Source organism: Vanellus vanellus (assembly GCF_965231255.1).
Source record: "Vanellus vanellus genome assembly, chromosome: 6".
NCBI lineage: Eukaryota > Metazoa > Chordata > Aves > Charadriiformes > Charadriidae > Vanellus > Vanellus vanellus.
This window is the reverse complement of record NC_138911.1, coordinates 777,229-794,558: the sequence shown is the minus strand read 5'-3', so window position 1 is coordinate 794,558 and position 17,330 is coordinate 777,229. Positions and strand designations below refer to the sequence as shown.

Below are 17,330 nucleotides of genomic sequence, written 5' to 3'. Positions count from 1 at the left end.
TCAAACTATTTCAGCAGATGTGGTTACGGAACAGCTCAGGCTTTGGCTACAAGCAGACTGCCCCCTTCATGCGACAGGCCAAATACCACATAAAATAAACTTATTCCTTGCTCCGGACAGACTCCATTTCTGGGGCCACTTGCTGCACTGTCCAGTCTAACTTTTTTCCCTTCTCTTATGGGTTCTTCTGAATGTGAACCTCAAAAGTGAGACAGACCAGCAGAGCAGATGGAAATTCCACAGACAGATGAAATAAAACATTCACAAGAATCTTTCTGAACTGCAATACTCTCCAGATTCACTTAGGTCTACTGCAGATGCTCTGGGAACACAGAATGAGAGACGTGCAAGGTGGGGGATTACAATGATGAAGCCACAGGGAAGTGACAGAAAGCAGAGCAGAAGGTTAATGGCAAACAGTGAAAACAGCTCCCTGCTCCTGACCTTGGAATGAAGGCATTACATGTGGACAGCAGAGGAGAAAAGGAGCTCTGGTGGCAGAGCTCCTTTAGTCTGAGGGTGGTGAGCCCCTGGCGCAGGTTGCCCAGAGAAGCTGTGGCTGCCCCATCCCTGGAGGTGTTCAAGGCCAGGTTGGATGGGGCTTGGAGCAACCTGGGCTGGGGGGAAGTGTCCCTGCCCAGGGCAGGGGGTTGAAACTAGATGAGCTTTAAGGTCCCTTCCAACTCTAACCATTCTGTGATCTATGTGCACTGGCTAACCAGGAGAGTGGCTTGTGAAAGACATTGGCAAGGTTAATTTTAGTCAAAAACACAGAGCCCCACAACTAATTAGAAGTAGAGATAACTGCGCTACACTTGCTATAATATGATTCCCAGCCACACAGTGGGAATTCATCCTTGTGGTCTCCTATGAAAGTCAAGGTGTGGCACTTGCCATGGCTCAAGAAGGACAAGACGCTGTCAATAGTAGTACAGGTTCTCTGAGAAGGGTGGTCAAAGAAACTCCCACTGCACAAAGGGAGCCAGCTGTGTGGTTTTGTTGCTTCTTTCCCACCTCTGACTTACCCAGTTTGATAAGGCCCGCATTTCAAAGCGGTTTGGACAGTCAGGGGAAGGAATCCTAAGGGCATTCTCAAATGTCAGTGGCATGAGGCAGGAGAGATTAAGTGGACCTGTAGCAACTGCTCTAGCTGTAAAAAAATCAAAGATGGCAGCAATTATCAGCGGGATGCCTGCTGCAGAAACAGAGAACCCTGAACAAACCTAACATCCTTTGTACATGTCTTTCAAGAGTTTATCTGCCTGGCAAACTGGAAGTAAGAGAGCTTCTACATTTCCAGCTACCACCAAGTTTTCTGCATTTACTAAATTGTTTTGTAAGGCACCGTGCTTTCTAAGAATTAGCTAGCAAGCTAAGGCTGTTGGCTCTATTTTACTAGGGCAGCAAGCTGAGGTGGCTTACGTGTAGCTGTGCTTACTCAGTATCAGGGCTGAGACCAGGGACACAGGAATCTATCACCTCCAGTCTCATAACAAAGCCACATGTGTGGTATTAAGCTTCCTTTGCACGTGCAAAGTGAGAGGTGCTTCTCAGGCAGCCCGCTGACAGAGCACTGGAGTACTCCAGGCCCAGCCAAGACAGTACCACCAGGACCCCCCCAGAAAACGCTGTTACTCTCAAGCGGCAGATGACAGGGTCTGCCCAGGTCCCAAAGCCTCAGCTGGAAGCGCTGAGGGATTTCAGGAACAGCCTGGGACTTGGCACAAATACCAGTGAAACTCCAGGCACTGCTAGATGGGTTTTGTCCTGTGCTCTTGTAAGCAGCTTAGGAACAGACCCTGAGGCCTGTTATATAGAGAAAGCCCATGGGAGCATAGGAGGCTGCAGTGAGGAGTGAAAGTTTTCTCTTCTCTCACCTGATCCCTTCTCTGCAAGGCCAGAGTGGTTTCAAGGCTGCTTAACTTAGGGAGCAGCTGTGAAAAGGATAAAGAGCATCGATCCTGCTCAGAAGTACTGCAGCCCTCCTGCCTGCTGCAACCCAGAACGCACTGAAGGAAGGCCTTGAGGATCCCAGCGGTGAAGAAGCAAAAGGTGGGACGAGCTTTGCCACATGGTACTGCCAAGAGCAGAGGGACTGCAGGTGAGATCAGGCAGTCACAGCTATTGGTTCCAGTGGCCCATCTGGTATTTACGGCAGTTATTATAGCTTCATGAGCCATGTCTGCATCCTGCCAGAACCAGGGCCTCATGGAAAGGCTGCATTCTGTCCTGCATTCTCTCAGATCTGGATATTTAATGGATTTGTCTCATCAACAAACCTAAAGTAAGTAAGAATCCTACCACAGCTTTACTTGCTTGTCACTTGAGGTCAGCTTTCCCCAAGAGACAAAACAATAAATTAAAAAAAAACTGAAAAAATGAAGAGCAGCGCCCAAGCTAGCAGCTGTCCTGTGAGGCTGTTGATGTTGTGCAGCACTATGCAGCCAAGATCCCCACTTGCATAAAGATGGTCACAAAAGCTGAAGCTCACTTCCTTTTGCATAACCCAACCTCCTTATCTTTCATTTCACACTCCTTGTCTATGTGGGAGCTTCTGTCCTTTGCATGAAGAGATGGCTGATTGAACAGCGATAGAATAAAGCAGCAGTCCTGCCCTCTGCTGAAAGCTCTGGTATCAGAGCAGGCAGAAGCAGCAGCACTTTCAGCAGTATTTATGCCAACCACCTTTTATTTTCTTTTTCCTCCAAGGCCCATCACCCAGTGTATACTTATCCTACATCCCTTCTGTTCAGGGTCCCCTGCCTTCTTTGCTTTCATCCCTCACCTTCACCACTGTACGTCCCACCACCCAAAAGTTTTGATATGCAAAAGTTTCCTTTTTTTTTTTTGCTGGAGGCTCTTCCTTATCTCCATGTCCTATCTATTCAGCAGTCTCAGCCTCCCACAAAGTGCATGCAAAGCAAGGTAGCTAGCATTACCCTTCCATGATTTTACAAGATAGGGTCTGTAGACAGTGATTTAAGCCACACTGTCTATTAAACCACCTTGACTGGATGGCTCCCGAGGTCTAGCAAATTACTTTCTAGCCTCAACCCCAACCTATTCCTAGCACACACAAAATCTGTAAGAAATCTATTCCAGCATTGTTCCATTATAATTATACTTTGCAATGTGTAATACTGTCCTCTAGTGAACAGCTATGATATTGCACACAGCCTAAATTTAGCATTGCCAAACACCAGTAATAAATTCACAGCTAAGCAAAACTGAGTCCATCCTGCTGCTCCCTTTCCTACTCTGCCCTCTGAGCCCTGGAAATCCTGAAGGGATTAATGACGCTGTCAGGACCACAAAGGTCCTCACCACCCCTGGAGAGAACTGCTGCGTGTGTGTGCTGGGGCATGTTTTGTGTCCTACTTTAAGCCCAAACCACAAAAGCCGAGGATTCGTGACAGCTCTCTGCTGACAGCATGACTCTTCAACTTGATCTGCAAAACTCAGAGGGCAGCGCACTGCAGCACAGGAAGACAAGTGGCCACGGATGCCACCATACCATAAAAGCAGTGAGGTCTGGTGTAAAAAAACCCAGAAAACAATCTGACCAACCACTGAGACATTGTCAGGTCCACAATTAACTGTTCCCTGGGCAGAAATATGCAGCAGGAATATGTTACCCTTACAGCGCTCTGCTGGCTTTCTGCGTATTTCCAAACTGCAGAGCTGAGTGCTGCAAGCAGGCTCACACACTGTTTAAACATCTTATACATTCCTGCAGTACAAAAATAATCGCTATACAGGGATGACTGAACCATGTGATTCCTGATTGCTAGCAAAAGAATGAAACTTTCCAAGACGGGTCATTAACAGAAGAGCAAGGAGGATGAAGAACAGCAGCACACCAGACAGAACATGCCCATCTCCTGTTATCTTGCAGTAATGGAGCAGAAAGAACAGGAAAGCAAATTCTACCAAATCTGGAGGTGAATCCATCTAATCGCCCCACTTAGTACTACTGCAATACTTCTGCCATACTGACATCCCCATTGCTTCCGCTTCTCACACTCAGGCTACTAGACCAGAATATTTCAGTGGGAAAGCGACCTGCAGCAATCATCTAGTGCAACTGACTGAGCAACTGAGGGCTGACCAGAAGTTAAAGCATATTATTAAGGCCATTGTCCAAATGCCTCTTAAACACTGACAGGCATGGGGCATCGACCACCTCTCTAGGAAGCCTGTTGCAGTTCTACAACCTGGACTTTACTCAACTTCCCTTGGTTGAGCATAAATTTTTTTCAACTTGTGAGAAGGTCAGATCCTAAAGCACATTTTACAAGTGCCATCTTCTATGGAAGGTCCAAAGCAGCAAACCCAGCTGCCACAGTAACTGCGTCTGCCTGGTGAGTCAAGTCCAGAAGAGCACAGTCCCCTCGGTCAGATCACAGAGAACAAGGTATTACTTCAGCTGCAGCTCAGGGGGCTTTGAAGATCAAGGTCAACTTCTTAAACTGACATACCATGGAGATAGTACCTGGGGCAAGACACAAACCTAATAAATTATTATTCCTGAAGCATCAGCCCTCATTGTGAAAAAGAATGAAGAGCGAGCTCTCCGATACACAACAGCTTTGACTCAAAGCATTCAGGGTGTAGGAAAAAACAAGATCCACTGGAGAGCGGAACATTTCTTGCCCCATCCAGATAAGAGCCCAACCCAGAGCCTGGGTGCAGACAAAGGCAGTAAGCATGCTTTGACTTTTCCCCTTGAGAGAGCTCTGAGGCAGGACCATCTTAATCCTCTTAATGCAGGATTTCCAGGGTAAAGTAGCAGATTAATCCAGTCTTCAGGGCAGAACTGAGTCCCCGCTTCCCCGAGAGCGGGCATGTCTGCATGTGTGGGTCCAGAAAGATGAGAGCTCTTTAGCTGAGAAGCAAAGGCTATCAGCTTGGTTCCAGCATCCAGCTAGGGCAGGTAATGTGGCCTTCAGCCCACAGATGGCTTTTTGTCAGCACAAATGCATAGTTTTCTATGTGGATTTAGACAACTGCATCCATACGTGTAAGCCCCAATGCACTGACTTTAAAAGCCAAAGCATCCCAATGAATCCTATTCAAGAGACAGAGGCTCCCATCCCACACTACCTCCTGGTGCAGCACTATTCAGACTCAAGCATGAAAAAACAATAATAAAAAAACCAACCCTATAAACCTTCTTTGCACTGCCCCTACCAGCTAATTCCAAGTTAAAGCAATCTCAGGCTGCTACCCCAAAATCACTCTGCCTACCCAGCTAATGGAGCTGAACAGGTTTCTGCCATGATCTTCCCTGGCCCATTCATAAACTTCAGTTCTCTACACACTAGACCAAAAATCTGCTGTAGCGATACCCAGCCTCCACCTTCCACTATTCCCCTCCTCACCACAAAGGCCTTTGCACACTATATTCCAAACCCTTCACCTCCTTGAAGTGAAATAAGCTTGTGAAGCAATGACATATTCAAGTTTAGTCCTGCAGGAAGGAATGCATTTTCCATCAGAGGCTGTAAAGGGAAAGTCTGGTAGGTTCGCAGCCTCTACTGTTTTAAGTGAATAGTGCAAAATCAGAGATTCACAAGCTTTTTGGGCCTTGGACCACTTTCAGCCTGCACAAATTTCTCACTAACCACCACCTAGATAGTTGAAGCTGTTGGAAAAAAAAAAAAGTCTCAAAAGGCACAATGGCTCCTCAGCCCCTGGAAGCCATCAAGTGAAGCTGATTTACACCAGTAACACCCCCGGCAACTGTAAGGATGAAGCTAAAGGTGTCTGAAGTGGCAAAACCTCATCCAGGCACTGTCCCTTTGATAACCACCTGTGGATGGGAAGAGGGTTTTACATCAGATCCTAAAGAGATGAGACCCATTTTGTTCACTTCTGCAGAGAGGTTTGCTGTCTTGACACATCACTGCTGCCCATAACACTGCTGTGTACACAGGCAGATCATGGACTCAGCCCAGTGCCATTAACTAATGAGCGCATGAATACACACACAGCATGGCCATCGCTTCCTTCCATTGCTGCTCTCCAAGAGACTGCCTTACCAGGAACTGCCCTTCTTTTTACCTTGTTTATTGTTATTTGTGCTTTTTACACAGCTTTTCTAGCTCTGATGTGTACAATCAGTACAGTATATTTTAAATCATCTCCTGTCTTTCAAGAGGTCAAAATTAAATCTTGAAAACGATTTTTTATTTCATCACATTATCAAACAGTGAACAAACAACATGCAAACACACAAAATGACTGCAGTTTTCTTGGAAAAGAGCTCTCTAGGAAACATTTAACACTGTGTGCAACTCCAGCCACGCTTTCTTTGTAAGTCAGATAACCATGGGAACAGGAAAGAGCAGCAAGTGGAATGGAAATCACTACCAGAGCACAAGGACGGTCTCGTACTAGGTCATTCTGTGGCATTCATGGTGTATGAGTGGCCAAAGGCAGTGGCCCGTTCGTGAACTACACTGACAAATACCAGGCTGGGGGTACTGGTGGGAACAGTGAAGGCTCAAGGTGTATCAGAGGCGGCTTCTGTCTAATGAGATATGTTCACCAAAAGCATTGCAGCTTCCCAGATATAAACACCAGCTCTCACACGTGCCACCTTGTTAGTACTCAGGGCACACACAAGTGGGTTAGAAGTTATGTTTGGTTCATTCTACAGTTCCCACTTTGTGGTCTTTGAAATCCCAGTAAACAAGCCACAGTTGGTCCCCAGGCTTTCACGACCTCCATAGGATTTTTCAGCTGACAAAGATGCATGCATTGTGGTCCATGGAAAATTGAGGAATAATATTGCTACATAACCAACACCATTTGGACACCTCTGCTGGAAATGTATACACCCAGAAGAGTGGATGGTTATCAAACCACCAGATCTGGAAGAAGCATTTTCCAGACCAGAACGGCCAGTGGTTTGTAATACAAGATTTAAAGATTTATCTGAAGACAACACAGCATTAATATGGAATCCCACTTAAGCTCATTGCCAACAAATCTTCTCGCTTTCCACAGGTGTACAACATAACATAGCAGGACTGAATTTTCTGCTGACATTTTCCATGCTTTCTGCTCCTGGAAGCATCAGAACAGCCTCTCTCCTAGGACCTTATAGCTCCATTTCCAGTCACAGCCTGAACCAGGATGGCAGCAGTGTGAAAGCAGTAAGATGTACCGAGTAAGAATCAGCTCCAGCAGCACCGGGAGAGGTTTCAGGCTGCTATTTTAATTCAGTTAAATAACCCTCCCTTGCACAGGGTTATCAACATGAGTCCAGCACACTTTCCTCATTCAGCTACCAAAGCCAAGCACACAGAAACAGAGAAAGTTAAAAAGTAACTGCTGCTTTTGATCTTTTTTTTTCCTGCAAGGAAAAGCTACTGTGAGATCAGGGAGCATTATCACATTCAAAGCTATGTTATTTTAACTAGGGTGAAAACCCATGATGACCTCATATGTAAAAGAATCTTCTTGGATCTTTAAAGCAGTTAAAGTTTCATGTTGCCTTACTGTAACTCAGCAAGGACCCAAAGTTAAGCTAAGTCAAGCTAACTTTGAAGAACGGGCAAGCTGTTTGGTCTAACCAGGAGCTTGGCTGCATTAAGAGCCAGCCCCAGAGATGGCTGGAACCATCATGCACAGTGAACTACTGAAAAAGCACCCTTCTCCATCCTGGGAAAAAAACCCCAAACTATCCCAGATTGAAACAGCAGTGACCCAGGCTAAACCAGGATCACTTCAGCTCCAGGGCTGCATCATGAGATCGTGCATAAGGCTTTCCAAGAAAATCCTGTTCCAGTGCTTGCAGAGGCAATCACAAGTTGGTGCAACTCTGAATAGTGCTGTGATTCTGCAAACGTTATAGGTTCTATTTTCAGACAACCTATGTCAGTGCTCTCTCATACATACATGTGAGCAAATACTATACATGTATGTATATCTGCATGCAGCAGGGAGAAGCACAAGTCATACACATTAATTCTCCACACATAAAGGTGGGCAAGTTCAGCTCCTTCAGACCATGAAAATCAGAGGCAAAGAAGCACAGTCAGATTACATGACCATTAATCATCACTGTCCTATTGCTTGAAAAGTGGTGGTTATTTTTGAAATACAGCCCTTGGGACCTTGTTCAGATGTTAAGTGTGTGGGGGTGTGTGTACATGCACGTTTCTTCCTTGCAAATTGAGCAGTGAAGCGCTGTTTTTTGACACTAGGTTCCTGCGCAGATACAGTCACAACCAACACAGACAGCACAGGTTCACACCCAAAGAGAAACTTTTTAAATAGAAGCCCCCAACATTCACCCTCTTAGAGTCCTAAACCTAGTGAAATGAGGGCAACTTTCCTCTCCACAGACTGATGTGTGAAACCTACAGCTCAGAGCACTGGGAACCTCTGGGACCAGAGCTTCACCTTCCAGCAAATGGCAAGGTTCTCGTTTCAGTGAATGCCCAGGGCACTGTCAAGACCTTGTCAGCCTTTTCTCAGTTTCAGAAACATGTCATGGGAACAACAGGCCAAAGACAATTCAGGTTAACAGAACTCTCTGCCTCCAGAAAGCTGACTGAGATCAGTCTCCACTCAGCAGTGCACCAAACCTCAAGTTACACCAAATAAAAGCAGAGCTTCCAAAATACTGTTAACAGCTCTGCCGTAAAGCTTGCCAGGTGGTTGTCCCCACCCCAGAGTCAGAACCACTGCCTACATACAGAAGTTTCTAAACATTAAAACAAACCAATAAATCCTTTTCAGACATACTTTTCACTCTCTCAGGATTTTTCCCACCAAGGAAACACTCACTGTCCAAGGCTCTCTCGCATGTAGGACATACTCTTCATACCATGCAGACAGTTCGCAGGATAATAAAATGGCTCAACATGGGCCTCATCAAGTTGATGATACAAGGTTGAAGCTGCTGATGCATCGCTACCCCGAGCTACCAGCTTTCTGCCCAAGGCCTCTTATCCTGAGCAAAACCAGACCTCTTGCTGTTGTATCTCAAATTCAGCATCACTTCTACCATCTTCCCACCCACCCTGTAACCTCTGCAGATCACTTTTCAAGTCAGCGCAAGACAGTGGGTTGTGCAAATTTCACTTACCACAGCTAAATCAGAAGCTGAAGGAATTAAAAGAACATCCCCAGCCTCCCCCCATCTGTTACTGGATTAACAAGAGAGACAGCACCTTCCCACATAAGACAGAGGAGATTTTGAAGTGTAAGAGAAAAATGCCAGAGAACAGAATCTGATTCCCTGCAGGCTCCAAACAAGAGACAGAACAACAGTGTGAAATAAGACATATTTCCTTTAGAATAGCAGAAAACAGAGCATGAAAGATTGTCCCCCGTCAAGAGTAGAGACATTCTCTATGACAGAAGGCTCAAGCCGAGCAAAATATTTGCTCAAGGACTTCAGCCAAGAAAAAGAGATTAAATTAAACATATCTATTCCATCCTCTAAACATTAGGAGGCAGGTAGAAAGACCTCATCCATCTCTCCCTTCACAATGTGCTCACAAATGTGACCAAGGAGACAGTATAAAGTTTAAAAAGCAACACGGCCAATAAAAAAAAGTTGCAATTCTTTAGGAAGCCTATAATCTGCCTGCAGAAGTTGTGCTGCCAGGGCGGACACCATGAACAAAAACCAGGGCCAGGGTTCAGACAAGAGAGTATACAACATCACAGTAGTGAATGATGATTTTAGAATTACACAGACTAACTAGGCAGGGTAATGAAGCTGCACACCTGACAGAATAAGCCATCATTTGTACAGTGTTGCATCAGATTGCCTCCTAATGACAGGGCACAGGAAGGAAAGGCAGAGTAGCTGCCTTTGCTGAATCAAAAGCACGGGGGCAACGGAACTGTGGGAAGCCATCCAGCCCTTGTCCTGGGGCAGGATCAGCTGTGACATTTTTCAGCTCTGACAGACAGTAGTTCAGGGAGCTTCAGGAGGCCTCCGTTAACAGTGGAGGCTCAACCACCTCCCAGGCAATGCAATCCAGTGTTTCACTATTCTCAGAAGCAAGGTCTGTACAGAGGTAATATCTTAGGCCAATAATCTTCCCTTAATTAAGTCCTCTCTGTCCTGAAGCACTAGATACTATCCACTGACTCTGAACATGGGAAATCAATAATACAAGTTTATTTAGCTACATCCTTCAGGGGCCCTTGGAGAGCAAACAAACATCCCACTGCAACAGGTAGCAGCAGAATTCAAGCAATGCTGTTCAGTCAGGTAGGTGGAACACCCGATCTTCAACAATCTGTCTCAGCACTCGGGTTTTCAACTAAACACAGGCATAAGGCAGTAAGTAACAGGGTCACAAGTAAACAAGTTTCCTAGTGGACCCTCAGGCAAGAGAAGTAAAAACATTAGAGAAGCTTATAAACCATAGGACCCTGAAGAGTACGGTGCTTGGACTGTCCCGGGAGAAAGGCTTGATGCTCAAGGGCTACACTCCGCTGGCAGGTCCTGTCCCAGGGCACATCACATGCCCTTGACTCCATTTGTCTTGGGCAAGGGATCTCTTTTGATATTTTTGCCTAAAGAACACAGAGAGAACTAATTTGCAAGCTTTGTCTAGTGTCTGACACATTCACTGACTTTACAAGACCTCTGAGCTCTGCACCCCAGAGCTCTATTTCTGCACCACAGAAGCCTGCTCAACGCACAGCTTGGTATTTCTGCTAAAACCCAGCAGACAAAGAAAATACCATTATTGCAGCTCTGGTCTCCTGGCTCTCATCTGCCTTTATGGGTGGTTGTTAGCAAGGAACTAAGTTTAGGAACAGAAGGCACACGCCTTCTGGCAGCTGCCTGCACTTGAACAAAAGGACCTGGAGAGAAACTCACACCCATTTATTTGTTCACAGTAAAAATTGGGAAGGCAGGAAAGAGTAACTCATGCCAAATTATCTACTGCCACATTTTCTAGCTGGAGCAGCTTTAGTTGCTCCTAGAATCTACATTCAAATGACACAAGGTGTAGTGGGATCTCAACCACACCACACTCGCTACCTTTGCTAGGACTGCTTCTACAACCTTAGTCAATCCAGTCTGCCAAGACCTCCGCTGATAGAAAAGGAGTGCTATTAACCATTGGATTTATAAACGGAGCTTTGGTCAGCAGAGGGGAAAAAAAAAAAACCAAAACAAAACAGCAGCAGTAAAAGAGCAGCCAATCATTTGCACAGAGATTAAGAAGGATAGGTTTACTTCCCAGCAGAGGGGAAAACTAATTTGGGGGACATAGGACTAAGATACACAGCTATAACTGCTTTTTATTACATTGATCCCTCCCATCTCACTGTTACCTTCTGTGCCTATTTCCTGTATAACCTGCTGACTCTTTTAAACACCATTTATCAAACTCAACAGAATATACAGTTGAATACCTAGCAACACCAGGGCTCTGATTTTTGGCTACCCTCTTCTAGAGACTACAACGGGGTTGAGTTAAGCAATAACGTAGCATGTAGCATCTCCAAGGCCAGACTTAAAATGCAGGAAGGCAACATGGACTAGACAAGCATCAGGCAAAAACGGTCAGGGTCTCATTCAGCCTCAAAGGAACTGCCTGTGTATGTCAATCATCTCCCCTAAAGTTCCAGCAATGGAATTAAGGAAGAGCACAGGGAAAAGTCTTGTGATAGACAGTAATTCATCATCCTTTCACCAGAGGAAATGATAAATTGTATATCGGTAGCAACAACAGATATCACAGACAGCGTAAGGCTTTGGAATGAACCAATTTCTGCACAGGTGATTTGAGGAAGAACTGTGAGTGGACACAGACAAAAGCCCAGTGAGGCTTTGCCTCTGCCCATCTTTGCAACATTCAATAGCAGGAAGACAAAGGCCAGCGAGAACGTGAGTACAGATCAGTTGGATTAAAAAACAAGCTGAAGGTCTAAGAAATCATGCTAGACAAAAAAGGTCCAATCTCAATCTTAAAATACTCTGTAGCACAGAAACCAAAAATCTCTGGCCTCAAAATAAAAAGCTTGGTGACATATGTAAAGCAGAGTAAAGGTGTGCTCAAGTCCTCATCAAGTTACAGAATTATTCTCTTAACTGCAAAGAAAAGATGGAGCAGCAGACAGCTACTGAATGAAATATGAGAAGCAAAGGGAGAAGGGATTGGAGCAAACCCATCACCGAGAGAAAACAGCCTGAAAAATTAGTAGAAAATCCATTTTGTAGGAATTGCTATAAATCCAAACATACCTATTAACTTAAAACATATACAGCCCTAGACAATTTGTGTATAGAATCTATAGAATTCTGAAGATGTATTTCTATGACTCTGGAAAGCTTTGTCAGGAGGATGCCATCAGTTCATACTATTCAGGTGTGCAAAATTTGACTTCAAGAGGAAGAATGAAGCCAGGTGTAATAAATCAGGGCAAGAACAAGAAGGGGGCCCACAGAAGAGTCATAATACCCACCAACAAATTTTTCCTAGACATACTGGGTTACAGCAACATTTCATGAAAATTAAATATTTCACAAGGATAGAGCATGTCATTAGCTGTAGAATCACAGAATCACTTGGGTTAGAAGGGACCTTTAAAAATCATCTAGTCCAATCCCACTGCCACAGGCAATAAGCCCCCTCTGCCCTGAAGGGGCAGTGAAATCACCGCTTCCCTTGCCATTGCTGCCAAGGCAGCCACAGTGGGATCCGCTCACTTCTGTATCTATGCTGCATAGCCATGATTTATATTACTGATTATATATGATTTATACTGCTGAGGCCAAAAGACAGAGCTGGTAGCACACCATCACACCCTTTAGCCCTTCCCTCCAGGCAAGGGCAGGGTCTGGATACAGAACATCTCATGTCTGCATAGCTGCTCTCTCCCCAAAAAAGTTTAGTCCTTAAAATTCCTTTACCCTTGTAAGAATAATCAGGCAGAGTGCCCAGCCACTCCTCTCTGAGGGGCTTCCCAGCCCCCTTCAGAAGGCTCCCTTTGCTGCTGGACACCAGGAGCTCCCTGCCATGCTCAGCTGAGGGTCACTGTGCACAGATCATCACTGCAGTGCCAACTTCCACCTGCATACAGCAGCCCTGCAGCTTTTAGTCAACAGAATCCACCACTTTTCCAAGAATTCCAGTTATTCTGAAGTTGCTCCATTTTATTCCCTAACATATTTTCTGCTCCAGTAGTCTTCCTCAGAGCTGCAAGCTTCATACAAAACCTCAGGAGGTTTTCCCTTTCTCTCCCAACCATCCACATTGTTCCTGCTATCGAGTGCACAAATAAAATGCTACTATTAATTCAAAACTCACTCACTTCTGATGCCTTTCTGGCCAACAGTCACTTCTCCAGCTGCTGTGAGCCTCTCTCAGTGCTGCAGCTCCTTGTTTACAAGAGGTTTTTTGCTGCAACACACCTGACTGACCTAAGATTTAAGGGAGAGAGAAAGTGACGGTAAGAGGAGCAACTGAGTCATTCTCAAAAGTAACCATCTTGCACCATAAAGAAAAAAATTTAAGAGACTAACCCATACCCTTGAACAGTGTTTCAGCTCTCTTCACACTAACACAATATAATACTTTTGTAAGGGCCTAACATATGGGGAATCAGGTCAATCCAAACCCCAACAGCAATAACGTGGCTTTGGAATACCTCAGTAGGTTTGGGATCAGCCCGGTTTGACGGGAACTAAATGGCTCTCTCTCCAAAAACTGCTGCTTAGCCAGGGAATCCCCCAAGCTGCACAGGAGGCGCAGGCAGCACCACGTACCTGCAGGTGGGGAGCGAGGGAGGCCCGAGGAGCGACCACCAGCGCGGAGAGAAAGCAGAGAGGCCATTCCCGGCCCTCTCTCCCCTCACGTCTCTGCCAGGAGCCTTCCTCGCGCTCACCCCTCCTCTGCTCACGGAGCCCCGAACCTCAGCCCGGCCGGGGGGGGATGCCGCCCGCCCGCCCCACAGGCCCCGCAGGGCAGGGGGGCTCCGGCGGGCGGGCAGAGCCGCCGGGGTGAGGAGGACAGCACCCCGCCGCCATGGCCGCCTCACGCCCCCTCAGCGGCGCCCAACGGCCGCGCACGCGCAGCGACCCCACCCCGCTCCCCTGGCGCGAGGAGGGGCGGGGGAAGTAGCGCAGGGGGCCATCGCCCCTTTAACCAGCGCCCTCGCCAACCCCCGCCGGGCGGCGTTGCCCCTTTAAGCTCCGCCCCTCGCCCCCGCCCGCGGCCGGCGGAGCCGCCGGAGCAGCGCGGGCCGCGGCGCGAGGCGGCGGCGGGCAGCGGCATGTCCTGAGGCGGCGGCGGCGGCGGCGGCGGGAGCCGGGGCGGGCCCACCACGGAGGGGTCGGTAGAGCAGCGGGCCAAGGGCCGGGCCCCCATGAAGGAGAAGGAGGCGGGGGCGGAGCGGGGCAAGCCCGCCACTTACACCGGGGACAAGAAGGCGCGCATGGCGGCCAAGACCAACAAGAAGTGGGTGCGCCTGGCCACCGTGCTGGCCTACGTCCTCTCCGTCTCGCTGGCCGCCATCGTCCTCGCCGTCTACTACAGCCTCATCTGGCAGCCGGTGCGCGGCGGCGGCGGCGGCTCCTCCGGCTCCGGCCCGGCCGCCGCCACCTCGCAGCCCCGCGCCGCGCCGCCGCCGGGCCCTGCAGCCGCCCAGCCGCCCGCCGGACCGGCGCAGGAGGCGCCGCCGCCGACGGGCCCCGACCCCGACCCCGGCCTCGCCGACACCGACCCCGACCGCCCGGACGTATCGCCGCCGCCGGGGGCCGATTCGGGCGCCGCCGCGCTGCGCCGGGTGCGGGGCAGCCCCTGAGGCGGCCGGCAGCCATCGCCCCCCGTCCCCCGGCCGGGCGGGAAGACGGGCCCGGCGGACTGCGGGGAGAGGGGGGGCGGGGGAGACCGGCGCCGCCCCGGGGGCTCTGCCGGGGCCCGGAGGAGGGCGATGCGGCGGCGGGGGACGGCGACGAGGCGGCCCCGGCGCGGAGGAGCCCCGAAGAGCTCCGGCTGGAGACTGAGCCGGTCCCGGGGGTCGGCGGGGGAAGGAAACGTGCGGACTTGGTAGAACTGCGGTATCTTCCTCCCCCACCCCACCCCCCGTTTTTCCTAGAAAAGGGAATTCTGTGGCTTCGTTTTTCTCCTCACCAGGGCTAGCTTCTCCCTGCATTGAATTCCTGCGCTATTTATGCCCGTCTGTTACCTATAAAAGGATATCGGTGTCCAAAAATCCTCACTATTTACAGGATCAGCTGGGAACAATAAGAATTTAGAGGCTGTAATCCATTGTTTAGGTAAAACCGGTTTTGTTTAACAATGAGCATAAACTTATTTAAAAACATGTGAAAGGTAAATTGACTTGTTTACTATATTAAAATATTTTCCCAATATGAAAGTCTCGGTAACACAGTATATTCTCTTTGGTGGTGGGAAGAGGATTTGGGCAGAATGTCGAAGTGGAAGGGCTCTCTGGGTAGCAGAAATGGTTTGCCCGCTGTAATGGGCGACTGTGGCATATAACGTTGATTATTTGTCGTTGGTCTCCTTAGGTGAGGCTGGAGAAACCTCCATACATGCCTGATTCCCATTAATCGGGGCAGCTAAGCGTTGGTGGTCAAAGGTGTGATCTTCCCTGAGAGAAGCGGTGGGTGCCCATGGGCGGCCGTGGCCGTGTGCTGCCAGGTGCTTCGTGCCTTGTCCGTTTGTGTGGGACGGCTGAGCAGACAGACCCTCACGGTACCATCGGGAGGTAGGTCTGTGCCAGCCACCTCGAGGTGTGCCCTGGGCAGGCTCTCCTCCCAGCTTGATGTTTTCCTGCCCTGTAGTCTTCCGACGTGTTCCGCATGGCTCTGCTCATTGATGAGCTGTGCAAAATCGTGTCCTCTAATGACTGTAGGATGTGGGCTGTCAACTAGGAAACTGTAAGACCTCTGTCATTCTAAGCAGCTGCTTCTCAGATTGATGGTGTCGGTTGAACGCCTTAACTGTGAGGCTGCCGGGCTATTCCGCATCCCTGTGAAATGATCCTAGGAGTTCAGATTTCCTCTGCTGAGGGATAAAAATGCACTCTAATGTGGTGTACGTAATTCAGTTGTCCAAATCACAAAGGTACTGTAAAATATGGAACTTTACTTTTTTAAAGTTGGGAGGCAAAATAGCTGTTTCATAGCTAAATCAGTGTGCTTTGGACTGGTGGCGTTGCGTTAAGCCTGTGTCAGCTGCGCATTCCTTTACAGCTGCTGTTAAAGGTAGAAACCAGGAGCAGAGGGCTTCCAGAAAGGAATTAGGCAAAAGGAGGGAGCAGTTTGGGTGTGATCTTCCACTCTCCTTTTCCATTTTCTGGAGAGCATGCAGGGAAGTCCGTATGTTGTTAATGCACTAAAAGAGAAGGCGAGCTGGTGGGAAAGGAAGAAGACCATGCTTAGTCATTTTAGCCAAAAGCATGCATAGGGTCATTTGCACCTTTCTGCAGGGCAGGTGGAAGAGCTGCTGAAGGAGCCGAAAGCCTGGCGCTGCTGTAGCAGGCGGCTGCCCTGCCACCCTGTCACCTCCTGAGCTGCTTCTAGGGCTGAGGGTGTCCTGGCAGCAGCACCAGGTCGTGGCTTTGGCCACAGGGTTGGCTGGGTTTAGCCCTGCCTGTGTCCGTTCTGTAGCAGCGGGTGATGTGGGTCCCGCGGCAGTTCTGCCTGCAGTATGCCAATACCTGTTCGTGGGGCTGCTGCACGCACTCGGTAGCTCTGCGCCCTGGTGATAACGATGCTGTTTGCTCTCCTTCGTATACAGCTGTGGTTGTAGAGGGAAGGGCTTTCTGCAGCTCTCTGACGGAGGAATGAGTAAAAGAGAAACAAAATAGGCTCACTGTTTGGTGCTAGTTGAGTTTAGGCTGTTTCTTGGCTCCGGTGCTAAACGCAGAACCAGTTGGGAAGCGTCTCTGGGAGGGAGCATGTGTTTAACTTTTTAAATCTTTGAAGATAAATAAAAGCTGGGTGGAATTACACAGAGGCTGGGATTTTTCTGATCCTGGCCTGCAGCTCAGAACTGGTGAATCTGTAGTGGCTTTGAACAGTTTGTCCGACGTTTGCTGGATGTACCCGGCCTCCTGGCATTTTTCACTTTAAATATAATTGCTCTCAGAAGACTAATAGAGCATGGCTGCGTAGAGCAGATGGAAGAGGAAGTGAATTGAATTAAATGGGCTGCATGGCCCTCTTCCAGCCTGTCATGTAACTGCGGAGAGACGCCTCGTATTCGGGAGCAGGAACAACTTAAAGCTCTTCACCTGGTTTGTGGTTTTGTGGTGAAGGATCTTTGGGGCAGCGACAGCGACAGCGTTCAGATCCGCTTCCTCAGTGGAAA

At 48.4% G+C, this 17,330-nt stretch overlaps 1 protein-coding gene across 1 annotated transcript; it reads left to right on the top strand.

Annotated features, from left to right (window-relative positions):
• The first annotated feature begins 14,212 nt into the window (after positions 1-14,212).
• Positions 14,213-15,369, top strand: INAFM2 (InaF motif containing 2). The gene has a single exon (XM_082485851.1). The coding sequence runs from the start codon at positions 14,356-14,358 to the stop codon at positions 14,791-14,793; it is 438 nt and encodes a 145-aa protein (XP_082341977.1). The 5' UTR covers positions 14,213-14,355; the 3' UTR covers positions 14,794-15,369.
• Positions 15,370-17,330: the final 1,961 nt, after the last annotated feature.

What these genes read in the sequence shown, in the direction of transcription:
- INAFM2 (XM_082485851.1), top strand. Translation starts at nt 14,356, where the DNA reads ATGAAGGAGAAGGAGGCGGGGGCGGAGCGGGGCAAGCCCGCCACTTAC.